Raw genomic sequence first — 13,087 nt, 5'->3', positions numbered from 1 at the left:
ATAACTTCGAAAGTGTAAATTTAATACTTTCCGAAGTAGTACGTTAATACTCATCTTATTGATGCAAATTTGAAACTCAATAGTCTAGAATTCATGTAACAATAGCTTCGTTTCTATGACTATTTTTTTTTGGGTGTACCTGTCCGCTAGACTTGAGATCTACCTTAGAATTACACATTAAATTCGGTAATCCACCAATTTTAATTGATGAATAGTAGCGGTAATCATTTGGCCTGCTGACAGTCAAAACCTTTTCACGATAATATCGTGATAGTTCTTAAAACTTCGATGGAGCAAGCTGGATGTTATCCATCGATATTATCGATAGTGCCATCGATAGTGTATGTGTAGAAATGAAGAGAAGACGGTGTTTGGTGTTTTCCAAATATATTTCCAGGTTTTATTGTGTTAATCGTGAGTTCAAGTTTTGTGTGTGTGGTTTTTACAGAATAGTAGCAAAGAGTAAAGTCATGGCCTTGGTGAGACCAGATCTCAATTATAGATAAACCTTAAATTTATCGTAAAGAAAAAAATACTAAAAATAAGCTAGACCAGGCGTAGACATTCCGCCCGCCTTGCAATATACTTCAAATTGCAAAAGGAAGTCTTCAATGACTAAGAGCACCGTATGCATTATTGTCCACAGGTACCGGATAGCATCCATCCTAGCACAGTATTCTGCGCCACCAGACGCCCACTCGGACTCGGCAATAGTCCTGGCTGGATCAGATAAGGGTAGACGTCTGCACCCAGAACCACGGAGATTCCTGTTGGCCTGTAAAAATTGGGATCTGCCAGGACGATGTTGGCAAATTGTGTCCGGACTGTGTCGGGCAGTTCCCTCGCAGGAGTACGCATCCGCAGCTGGTCTTCCACGCTGAAAACCACCTCCATCCTAGGTGTCTCTGCATTGATAGGGATCAGGGAAGCCTTGCAGACGCGCTCGCTTCCAACTCCCAGGATTGGGAGATTCATGGCTTCGGCCAGCGAATTGTCGATTCGGCTTACGCCCGAACAGGCATCCACCATGACTCGGACATCGAATTTCTTTGAGCCTACGTCGAACCGTAAATTTGCCGTGGGCAGGATAGCTGTCGAGGTGTGCGCGAGGACGGTTGAAAGACGAGGCATCTCAGCAGCTTGGGGCGGAGTTGGGGAAAGTTGACGTCGCTCCTTCCTGCGATAAAGGTGGAGCAGGGTGTGATGATCACTGCCACACACTTGGCAACGGCACTTGCTTCGACAAGCCCCCTCTGAATGCTGATGTGCCAGGCAATTGGGACAGTATTTATTGATTAACACTGCCCGCATACGACGCTCCGCATTCAACCGTAGGAAACGAGAGCAAGTCCGTAGAGGATGTATTCCTGTGCAGACTCGGCATCGGAACGATTTAGTTCCTCGAGAACATCTGCTTTCCGTTGACTGGGCGCTTCGGTGAGACGGCATTGTCCGATGACGTAAAGGAAAAAAAGGGAAAAAAAGTACTGAAGACTAAAGGAAAAAGAAAATAAAAGGATTGGAAAAAAAGTTATTGACATTGAACACATAGACTCTGCACGTTGTTGTCTACGGGGAGGAACACCACCTTACTAATAGGTCTTTTAAGCAGTATTCCGCGAGTAGAGCGAATATCCACTACGCGAACGTTGTTATCAGAGCCAGGATGGACCTTCTCAATACGACCAAGTTTCCAATCACATGATGGCGTGTTGTCCTCCTTAACAACGACCAAGTCGCCTTCTGTCAAGTTTTTTGTTGGAGTCTGCCATTTGCTCCTTTTGTGGAGCTCTTGGAGATATTCTGTTTTCCATCTCCTCGAAAACAGTTGGCTCAGAGCCTTAACTCGCTGCCATCTGTTCAGAAAAGAACTGGCTTCGCCGGTCACAGGTGGTTCGGCAACCGCTAGTAATGGTCCACCTGTTAGGAAATGCCCAGGAGTGAGCGCAAGGAGGTCAGACGGATCATCAGACATTGCCGATATAGGTCTCGAATTGAGACACGCTTCGATGCGACACAAGAGAGTGGATAACTCTTCAAATGTGTATTTAAAATGTCCCGTCGTCTTGTAAAAATGGGTTTTAAAACTCTTAACTCCCGCTTCCCACAAACCTCCCATATGAGGCGTACCGGGGGGTTTGATGGTTAAACGTCGAAGTGACCTTTGCCTTCAGGGTCTCAAGGAAGTCTTTGTTCAATAAATTTTCAGCTCCGACAAAGGTCTTTCCATTATCGGAGTAAAGGTGAAGAGGGCAGCCTCACCTTGACACGAATCTAGAGAACGCACCAAGAAATTTCTCCGTTGTCAGGTCTGAAGTAGCTTCCAAATGTATCGCTTTGGTAGAGAAACACACGAGGACACAAACATATCCTTTAGTGATGCGGCAGGCTCGGCCAGTGTAACTCTTCACTTCGAAATCAAGGCCAGTGTGCGTAAAAGGCCGTGAGGATGTGCTTCTGGGTTTTGGCAGCCTTCCCATCAATTGTGACTGCACCTTCTTTCGATGAATAAGGCAAACATTGCATGTGGTCGTGACCTTCTTAATAAGATTTCTAAGTTTCGGAATCCAAAACTTCGCTCGAATGAGACGCAACATGAGTTGGTTACCACCGTGAAGAGAAATACAGTGTGTAAAACGGACCAAAAGCTCAGCCATTCGGCAGTAGTATGGCAAAATAATCGGATGACTCTCATCGTAAGACAGCGAGTCAGATTACGTCAAACGACCACATAATCGGATGACGCCGTCGGAATCAAGGAACGGATTTAGGTTGAGGATACAACTTGAGGTAGAAAGTTTTTTTTGGATTGAAGAAGTTTGTATTCCTCTTTATACTCATTTTGTTGGGTCTGAATGATTAGGATTCGTTGGACACTGGATATTTCATCTGCGCTTAAATCTGGCGGATAGGTGCTGCGAAAACGTCGGCATCGGTTTATAAAACGCTGCACGAACGCCATAACCCTTAACATGCGGTTGAAATCAGAGAATCGATCCAGAATGTCCCATATTGGACATGCAAAGTTGCAACGCACTGCCTTTTTCTCAAGATCAGTTTCAGCAACTGCGTCACAGGGCTTAGGCCATTCCTGCTGTGGGCGAACTAACCATGAGGGTCCATGCCACCATAAGTCACTGTCAGCCAATTCTTCAGAGAATACTCCTCGACTAGCTAGGTCTGCTGGATTGTGCTCTGAACGCACATGAGACCATTTGCTTCCTTGCGTAGCTAATGTGATCTTGGTCACTCGATTAGCCACAAATGTTGTCCATTGGAACGATGGCTTATTCAGCCAGGCCAAAACAATAGTGGAATCAGTCCAAAAGTAGGTATCCGTAACGGCAAGTGGGATTTGAGGAAGGACTGCGGCCCAAATTCTGCCAGAAGAACAGCTCCACAAAGCTCAAGGCGAGGCAGAGACACTGTTTTCACTGGCGCAACCTTAGTTTTAGCTGTCAGAAACTCAGAGGAAACGATACCGTCGCGTTGAACTCAAACATATATTTCTGCCCCAAAAGCCTTTTGGGAAGCATCGCAAATCCCGTGAACTTGGACGTTTGCGCCGGGTTGAAATTGTTTCCAGCGCGGAACGCGCACTTTCGGCAAGAAGTTGTGGCTGCGAAGGAAATCGTGCCACCTTTAAAGCAAATCTTCGGGAAGAAAATCGTCCCAACCACTGAACTATAAATGGGGATAGCCAGCCGGCCGGGTCGAAAAGTCTTGCAATCTGGGACAGGATTTCTCGTTTTGAAAACTTCGATTTCAACTCTACTTGAGACGCAACGAAATAAAACTCATCTGCAGTTGCATTCCATCGCACTCCCAGCGTCTTTGTAGTGCTGACTTCAATCTCGAGGAAGTCGACCGAGAGCAGATGGTTTTTGGGGAGAGACTCGAGAAGGTCTCTCTCATTGGATGTCTATTTACGTAGGGGGAAACCAGCTGAACTGAGCGCTGATCGCAACTCAGAAATAGCTACAATGGCTTCGGACTTTGTGTGTGCTCCTGCAAGCACATCATTGACATACATATAATTTGAAATAATGTCAGAAGCACGGGGATACTGTGCTTTGACGTCATTGGATAGCTGCTTCAGGGTGCGTAAGGCCAAAAAAGGAGCACAGTTTACTCCAAAAGTGACAGTCTGAAGTTCGTAATCAGCGATATCCCCTTGATCATTTCGAAAGAGGATTCTTTGGAAAGGAGTGTGTGAGGTGGTTACTCCGATTTGGCGGTAAATTTTTGTAATATCGGCATTAAAAACGAACTGAAATATACGCCACTTAAGGATTTGAAGGGTCAGATCAGATTGTAGTATTGGACCGGGATAAAGAATGTCGTTTAAACTGTTCCCATTTAATGACGGACTCGAAGCATTGAAAACTACACGTACCTTTGTAGTGGCACTCTCGGGCTTAAAAACCGCGTGGTGGGGTAAATAAAAATTTGCACTGTCCGTGTCTGAGTAGACCTGCTTCATATGGCCAAGATCCAAGTACTCTTTGATGACTGAATCATAGATATTTTTTAAAACAGCATCTTTTTTTAAACGGTTTTCGTTCCGTAGAAACTGTGCGAGGGCGAAAGACCTTGAGTGCCCCAAACTCACACTTTCCGCATTTTTAAAGGGTAGGGATACTACATATTTCCCCTCTGCTGATCTGGAAGTCGTCTGGACGAAATGTTGTTCACAAAAACTATCGGATTCTTTCACAACATTATGGAATTTTAATTCGATTAGCAAGTCTTTCCGAAATAAAAGTGCCTTCCGAACCTGAGTCGATCAGGGCTCGGGCTGAGTAGTTTTCTCCTAAATGGCATACATGGACGATGGCTGTCCCTATATGGACTCCTTGCTGATTGGAAACAAAATGGACAGAAGTGGACTGTATAGGGGTTAATTCTTGCATAGTTGTTTGATCCTGTGCAGAGCTATTATGGTTTCTAGGAATGTCTTTATGTAGGAGCGTATTGTGGCGTCCCTTGTAGGTTGTGCCTACTTTTGCACTAACGCAGATGATGTCCTCTAGCGAAGCAATTTAAACACAAACGCTTTTGTTAAATATAAGTTTCTCGCTCTGGTTGAGACATCTGGAGAAAGCGAGGACAAATTCGAACTGGATGTGCCTCTTTGACGCAGAGATCACAGCTGCGCACTTTTGGAGCAACCTGGATCTCGAAGGAGTTCACTCTTTTGGGTGCGGCACCGGTTTTGTGTTTCTTGGAATGAGAAGGAGCGCCCGAATTCACTCTGACATCCTCAATCGCCTTTAAAGTGCGATACTTTTCCTCCAGAAAAGTGTTCATCTCTTTCCAAGTGGGAATCTCGGATTTTTTGGTTAAAGACTGCTCCCATAGTGAAAGTGTGACCTGTGGCAGCTTGGATGAGCAAAGAAAGACCAAAAGACAGTCCCAATTAGACGTGGAAACTTTAGAGTGTTTAAGCGCCAGCAAACACCCTTGAATGGTGCTTTGGATTTCCTTTAAAGCTGTCCCTGATTCAACGCTTATCGTTGACAGATTAAAAAGGATTTTTAATTGGCTGTTGACGAGAAGTCGCTTATTCTCAAAACGTTCTATAGGCGCCGCCCATGCGGATTCAAAACCATCATTGGTAAGTGGAGATTTGGCAACAATGGCTTTGGCTTCGCCACTGGTTTTAGCATTCAAATGAAATAATTTTTCTACCTTAGTCAACCTGGAGTTGTCGACGTAAATGGCTGTGAATAGGTCACGGAATGTTGGCTAACGCAAATAATCACCGTCAAACACCTCTGTATCAACTGGCGGAATATTACAGCCTTTAGAACTAAACTCAGGCCCAGGATTCGGCCGTGACAGTGCTGTAGAAGTCGAAATGAAAGCGATTTGCTCACTTAATTTCGATGCACATCTCTCGTAAACTGAGTAGCAATTGTCGTATTTACTTTGCAACGACGGACAGCTGCCGCCGCCTTCTTGGATGACCAACCTGGAACACAAATCAAATTCCCTCTCTACTCTTTCCCATAGGGATTGAATTTGGTCGAGACGGACCTTTAAAGTAAACGAGGTTGGTTCGATAGCTGACGGTGTGAAAATTTGTGCCTCATATCTGCTTAATCGATCGCTTGTGGCAATAAATTCCATCATTGCTGTGTCTCGATTGCCCTTTACATTGGATCTTAGATTGCCAGAAGGCCCTGTACCTTCATCTTTCTTTCCTTCTTTGGGTAATCGATTTTCGGCTCCGTCTAGCATGTTTGCTGATTGCCTTTGTTTAGACAAAAAAAAAATTAGTTTTGATATTAATCACGATAGATAGAAGTGGAGGCTGGAATTTATGCAAGTAAAAAACCCAATAGTTGGAAGTGTGAACGCGCTATTTGAAGACAATTCAAAAGTGAAAACAATTAATTCCACTGTAAAGGCGTACACGGCCAACAAGGCGTTGTTCTCACTGGCAACTTGCTAAGAATCCCCAAATGTAAGAAAATATGTGTAGAGGTTGGATATGGACAATCGATATAACAGGATGGTATATTTTAATTCCTTTTGGCTGTTGTTTTCCTTTTAAGTTGCTAATTAATTAGTTGAAAGGTGTGAATATGGTATTACCGGTTCAGCGCTACCTTAACGGCTGCCCTGCGGAACTAAGGAACGTTTGGAATTGAAACGTAGATATATGAGCATGTATGTTAAAATGTGTAATTTATTCACTTAGCACTTTCACCTAAATAAAAACTGGGATCATGCACGCACACGGGGTATATGTATATGTGCTGCAATGTTTATATCACTTTTATATTACAGGAAAATATGTGCAATGATATGCACATATAAGACGGATGGCTCTGTACGTGTGTATATGTATGTATGTTGGAAACGTATGTTCATACGTATGTTGGGAACGTATGTTCAAATGTATGTTGGAAACGTATGTTCATATGTATGTTGGAAACGTATGTTCATATGTATGTTGGGAACGTATGTTCAAATGTAGTTGGAAATGTACGTTCAAATGTATGCAAAACACTTTCACACAAAAAAAAAGAAATGAACTACGCATGCACATAGGATATATGTATGTATGAGGATTTGAGACGGATTGCACAAAAAATGCGTGTATATTTACTTAGCTGGCTGATATATAAAACCTGGCTCGATGAGGACCAAAAATGTATGTGTAGAAATGAAGAGAAGACGGTGTTTGGTGTTTTCCAAATAGATAGTTTGCCAGCTCTACTTTGATGTGAACAGGCTTGCATACAAAAAACTAAAAATATATATATAAACCCTTGCAAAGGGAATCATAATTTTGTCCAGAAGTTTGTAACGCAGTAAAGGAGATCTTTCCAAACCTATAAAAAATATCTATTTAGCCATGTCTGTCCGTCGGTTCAAGTTTCAAAAGCGTGAAATAAGTCTACATTTTTTTGTTGGGTATTATTATATTCTATTTATGTTTTTCTATTTCATTCCTTAAATCTGCAAGGGTATTAAAACTTTGGCTTGTCGAAGTTAGTTTCTGTTCTCGTTTTATTTTAAAACATCAAAATCGTATTTTTTTCAGATATTGTTTCAGAATCTGGTAATGCAGAAATATTGATTCCCAAGGTAATTCAATTGCAGAAGAAACGATTTTTTAAAACAATATCAAAATCAAATAACAATAACAATGAGGAACTTAATAAAAACGTGTTAACAGAGAAAGATGTTCAATAAATTATAATTTTAAAAAATACAACAAATTACTACTTAGGTAGCCCTAAGTAGTACTCGACCCAACAAAAAGTCGTTCAAAACAAAAACTTCATATGAAACAAAATTTTTTGACGTTGTTTTTCATATGAAGTTTTTTGTTTTGGACGACTTTTTGTTGGGTTGAGTACTAAGCCTTATAATGAAATAAATTAATTTAACAAAAAGTATCTTTTCTTGGGAAGTTACATAGCATTCAGCCTGTTTGGTATTGAAAACACCAACCCCATTTCTCCACAAAAGGGACCGATAGGTGGTTTCATTTTATACCCCTTTTCGCCACAAAAGGGAACGACAGGGGGAACACCACTAATTGCGTCTTAAAATTTATTTTGAGTCTTGGTTGTTTCTAGGGCAGCTTTTGGTTTTTCTAGCTCGCCACATCGCCCTTGAAATAAAAATGTACTATCAGAATCGTCTCATTCGCCCTAAATAATCAGGGGTGTCACAGCAAGCGGCAACGGACTTGGGTACGGTAGGTTTGGAAACCAAGGTATCACAGAATCTGTACAGTTTTTTAGGAGTTTCGGAGTAAAGCTCTGATTTTGGGAACATTTGCTTTAAGTCCTTCTATTAAAATCAGAGCTTGCAAATAACTGTCAACCGATTTTCCTAAGGCAGTTTGAATCTCGATAAAAACCGAAAAAAATGTTGCTCACAAACTCTCTCTCTGAGCGGAACCCTTTTTTCCCCAGCGGCGAAAATTGCTATTACAAAATGGATTACGAATGCATTACTTCTCCTCCAGTAATAGTAATTGCCATAGGCATGGCCGCCTTGTAATGTGGGCGGGACACAATTTGCATTACTATTAATGGGAAAAGTATGCTAGGGCCGAGTCCCATTACGAATTCACTATACTTCGCCAAAATTGTAATGCAAAATTCATCATACATTTTGAAAAACGTATGCTGAGCTGTAATGCTGTTCATTTATGAAAACAAAAAATATTCTTTCTTCATGTAGGAATTGAACATGGGTATTATTGTATTATGGATGGAAGGGCTAACCCCTCGGCCATTGTCTGTGGTTTTTTTTAGTTCGTTAAACTATACTTCGAATGCATGCTGTTATTATTAAAGTTCCGAAGCTCAAACGTGACGGAGGGGAAACGAAAAACGAACACATAGCCAATAATTTTTAGATGTGTTTGTGATTTTTGAAAAAAGGAAATCGTTAACGAACAAAAAAACGAAGTCATAGGAGCTCTGATTACAACTTCACTGTCGCAAAACAGCGATCGTAATCGATTACAATTTCTACACTTGTAATGCATTTTTTCTCCAGACCCCATTCACATGTTCGCCGCTGGGGCGTTTTGCTTGTCGGTTTCAGTCAGACCGTTCGGCTCAACCAAACAAAGCAATCGGTCTTTCAATAACCACTCGGTGAGACCCTTTTAAGTTAACAGTCACCTAAAAGAGTTTCTATAAGACTACTGTTAAATAAATGTAAAAAAATGGGTTTTTTCGACAAAGGGAAAATTATAGGCCTGCTGTGTTATGTGTATAAATTTTACATAGGAAATGCAGATAATTATAAAATTGCATTGAATTTAGGTTACCTAAGTTAAGTTGTTGTGAGGGTCACCCCAAAGAAATGATGAAAGTGGTTGGGGTGTTGTCTCAAGTTTTGTCTTGTCTTGTTCTCTTCTCACCCAAAGGTGTGTGTGAGGGGTGTTTTTAATGCGTAAAAATGTGTGGTAGTTTAGAGTGATCTTAACCTTTTTTGGTATCCCTTAAAAATTATTTCCTTTTTTCTAATTATTTCTCTTAAATACATTTGTTTCTTTGAAAAAGTACCATTGTTCCAATAAATTTTATGACCAATAAAATCAATCAATCAATAAAATCATGTGGAGAGTGTATGAGAAAATTAGAGTTCAAGATTGTTTCGTTTTTGAATACGACTCAAATTTCTTTTAGAATAAATTTATTATTATTTCCTTGGGCCGTCAGCCGTCGGGTACACAGGGGTACCAACGGGGGACTCTACCGATGGTAGTGCGACTATACTCTCCCCGTGAGGGCGTCTGGAAGCCGGTCCATAGTCTAGCTATGACTATGGATACTGACGAATCGTAGTCGGGCGGACCTGGGTAGGTCTTTAAAGTGCCTACCCTCAAGTCAGGCGTGTCAAGCGACCCGTGCCCATTGATTTTCAGGTTCGCAGCTGAGGGGTAAATCCAGATGTGTCTTAACGGAGCCTTCCCAGGGCCGGGCAAACCTGGGTCGGAAGTGGCCTTGCCGTGGCTTTGGGGCGGAGTCACGGTCGACCTTTTTATAGAGCCCCAACAACCCTCAGGCTCGCCGCGCTTGCCTGGTCGAGCAACGCGGGCGATCATGTAATGAAAATGGAAACCAACACCGTAGCTTCGGACCTCACGGGGGAGGTAAAACCCCAAACCGTTTCCGCTACCATCGAGGAAGGGCCACGAACACCCAGCCAGGGTGCTTCGGCCCCGATGGGAACGGAAGGGGCTGCTAGGACCAGCACCCATTTAGACAACAAAAACACCCACGCACACAATAGCGGAACCCAGCCGGGTACCAGCAAGGCAGCCACCGCTACGCATCAGCAGCGCAAAGCCAAGGTCAGTCGTGCCCGTTTCATTCTTAGCAATCTTGCCAAGAATGAGGCAGAAGGCAAGACTGACCAGCGCGATACGGAGGACAAGACTCGATGCCTTGCGGAGATCGCAGCCTTCGAGGAATATATGAGGACGCGCCCGGAGGCCACCCAAGCGAACACAAAGAGGGACCGCTCGCACGAGGCAAGCGAGAGCGCACCTCAACGAGCAAAGGACGCTCAGGGGAGGCCAAGACCAACCTCCTTTGTGAAGAAGGCCAAGAAATTTAGCGACGTAGCCAGAGACAGCCTTCGCGATGGCACTGGTGGAAGACCTGCACGACGACGGACGCCTGCTGTCGGAGAAGTGGGAGGAGATCGAGGTCAAGGTGGCCGACATGATAGCTGAAAGGCTATCAGCCGTGCCAAATGGTCATGTTCGACTCGTCGGACATGGTCAGAGGGCACCGGGTGATCAAGTGCGATGACTCGTTCTCGAGGTCCTTACTGGCAGAATGCATATCCAAGATTGGAAATGCATGGGACGGCCTTAGCATTAGGCTTGTAAACGCCAGGGAGATTCCGAGGAGGCCGCGGGCTCGCATTTGGTTGCCAAAGGAGCAGACTGACCAAGAAAAGGTGCAGTCGCTGCTGAGGGCTCAGAACCCAGAAGTGCATACAGAGGACTGGGCGATACTAAAAGTAGAGAAGCAGATGAAGACGAGCCAGCCGTTCCTCTTTCTCATCAAACAGCGCTGCCTGCCGCAGCTTGAGAAGGCCGACTACACCATCCGGTACGGTCTACGGAAGGCCAAGATCAAGGTCTTCCTGGCAGAGCCGGATGATGTTCTCGAGGAGGTCGATGACACCAACAAGCTGTTGGATGACCTGGTCATCGACGACAAGACGTGACGCCCAATACCGATGCCTAAAGTCGTGCAGATTAACCTGAACGCAGCACGCATGCTTCAGCCAATCTTGCAGTTCTTCTCAGTGAGAGGAACATTGACATAGGCATCGTTCAAGAACCATGGACTCGAGACAGACAAATCTCGGGTCTAACACATCAAGGATATACACTCTTTTATACTAACTCGACAGGTAGGCCGAGAGCAGGTATTATTATAAAGAATAACTATATCGCACTTCTATGCCCCAATCTTAGCACACCGGATCTACCAGTTGCCAGATTCGTGGCGGCGGGTGGGACATCGATGGTGATAGCCTCATCCTACATGGCCCATGATGAACCGGCTCCACCTGAGCCAGTCATCAAGCTGCTGCAATGGGCGAAAGATACTTAGACGACCCTGGTGCTCGGATGCGACGCTAACGCCAGGCACACACTATGGGGAAGCTCGGAAACCAACGAAAGGCGTGACTCTCTTTTTGATAATATTATCTACCGCAACATCACCATATGTAATAGAGGTAACACACCCACCTTTATATTCCCAAGCACTAGGGTATTTCAGGGATGGGAAGAGGTGTTAGACCTCACTTTAGCAAACCGGAACCGAAACGTAACCCCCGCAGAACAAACTGGGACAAATTCGGTAAGATTGTCTACTCAAAAGTTAGCAACAGAAGAATACGGGTACAAACCTCTACGACGACCCTGAACAAGGAATAGAGGACCTAACAAACATTCTAAACAATGCATATAAGGAAACATGCAAGGTTTCATACTCTAAGAAACAACACCCTTTATGGTGGACCAAAGAGCTTTGCACTCTGAGAAAGAGGGCAAGAAAAGCCTATAACTCCAGCTATGCTACCAAGGAATGGGAGTCATACAAAGAAGCACAAAAAGCATACAAAAAAGCGATATACGCAGCCAAGAAAGATTCTTGGAGGACTTACTGCGAATCGCTCGAAGGTAAAAGACTCGGTCTTTTCCAAAGGGTATAACAGCCCAACTCTATTATACAAACAAGACGGATCAGCGACTACAACAGTAAAAGAATCCCTAGAGACACTAGTGGACACACACTTTCCACTTTCCACACGAGAAAAGCCAGCACCTACTGAAGGTCAGAGGGCTCATCAACCAACACACACAATGGATATCATAACCATTGAAAGAATCAACTGGGCGATAAACTCTTTCGATAAATATTAGAGTCCGGGGCCAGACGGCATTTTCCCGGCTGTGCTTCAAGCAACACAGGTCAGCATCAGTAGGTGGCTGCAAGCCATTTACACGGCTTGCATCAGACTAACACACATACCGCTTCTATTTAAGGATGCCAAAGTTGTATTTATACCAAAATCAGGAAGAAGGGGTCACATCCTAGCAAAGGACTACAGGCCGATCAGCCTCACCACCTTCCCAACGAAAACGCTGGAACGAATGATCGATATTCATTTCCGGGAAAACACCGAGAACACTAGTTTACAAAATAATGTTCTTGGTGTGCTCCCCAGCAATTGATGGCAAATTCTGTTAGTGTTGAACCCCTAGATCACAAAAATAGCGATTATTTTTTTTTCGATGGCACAGTTTTTTTTTAAGATTTTTTAAAGTTCGAAATGTTAAATTTCGGACTTTTTTCGAATTTCTTCTTATATCTCGGCAGATATCCACTTGGTTGAGCCAGTTTTAGTTTTATTTTAAAGTCAATAGATCAGAGCTTAACTTTGCCATACAGATTAATATGATTGGATGAGTAATGGCAGCGCAGAAGCTTGACAAAGATGAAAAATGTGTTTTTTGGTCGTATGTAAGTCGGCTGTATATCGAAATAAATCCGTTGAAAAATCATAATGGGTACAA

The 13,087-nt window shown here is 43.5% G+C and overlaps 1 protein-coding gene across 2 annotated transcripts; it reads right to left on the bottom strand.

The window, feature by feature from the left end:
• Positions 1-413: 413 nt before the first annotated feature.
• On the bottom strand, positions 414-7,255 carry LOC138911885 (uncharacterized). 2 transcript variants are annotated; one of them, XM_070211491.1, is made up of 2 exons: positions 7,118-7,255; positions 414-1,494 (listed from the first exon to the last, which is right to left on the bottom strand). In XM_070211491.1, the coding sequence occupies exon 2, from the start codon at positions 1,447-1,449 to the stop codon at positions 634-636; it is 816 nt and encodes a 271-aa protein (XP_070067592.1). In that variant the 5' UTR covers positions 1,450-1,494; positions 7,118-7,255; the 3' UTR covers positions 414-633. The 2 variants fall into 2 exon arrangements, with proteins under 2 accessions (XP_070067592.1, XP_070067593.1); XM_070211492.1 differs by lacking the exon at positions 7,118-7,255 and adding an exon at positions 6,601-6,675.
• Between the last annotated feature and the right edge of the window lie 5,832 nt (positions 7,256-13,087).

Source organism: Drosophila takahashii, chromosome 2L, assembly GCF_030179915.1.
Source record: "Drosophila takahashii strain IR98-3 E-12201 chromosome 2L, DtakHiC1v2, whole genome shotgun sequence".
Lineage (NCBI taxonomy): Eukaryota > Metazoa > Arthropoda > Insecta > Diptera > Drosophilidae > Drosophila > Drosophila takahashii.
This window is presented reverse-complemented; position numbering and strand designations above follow the sequence as displayed.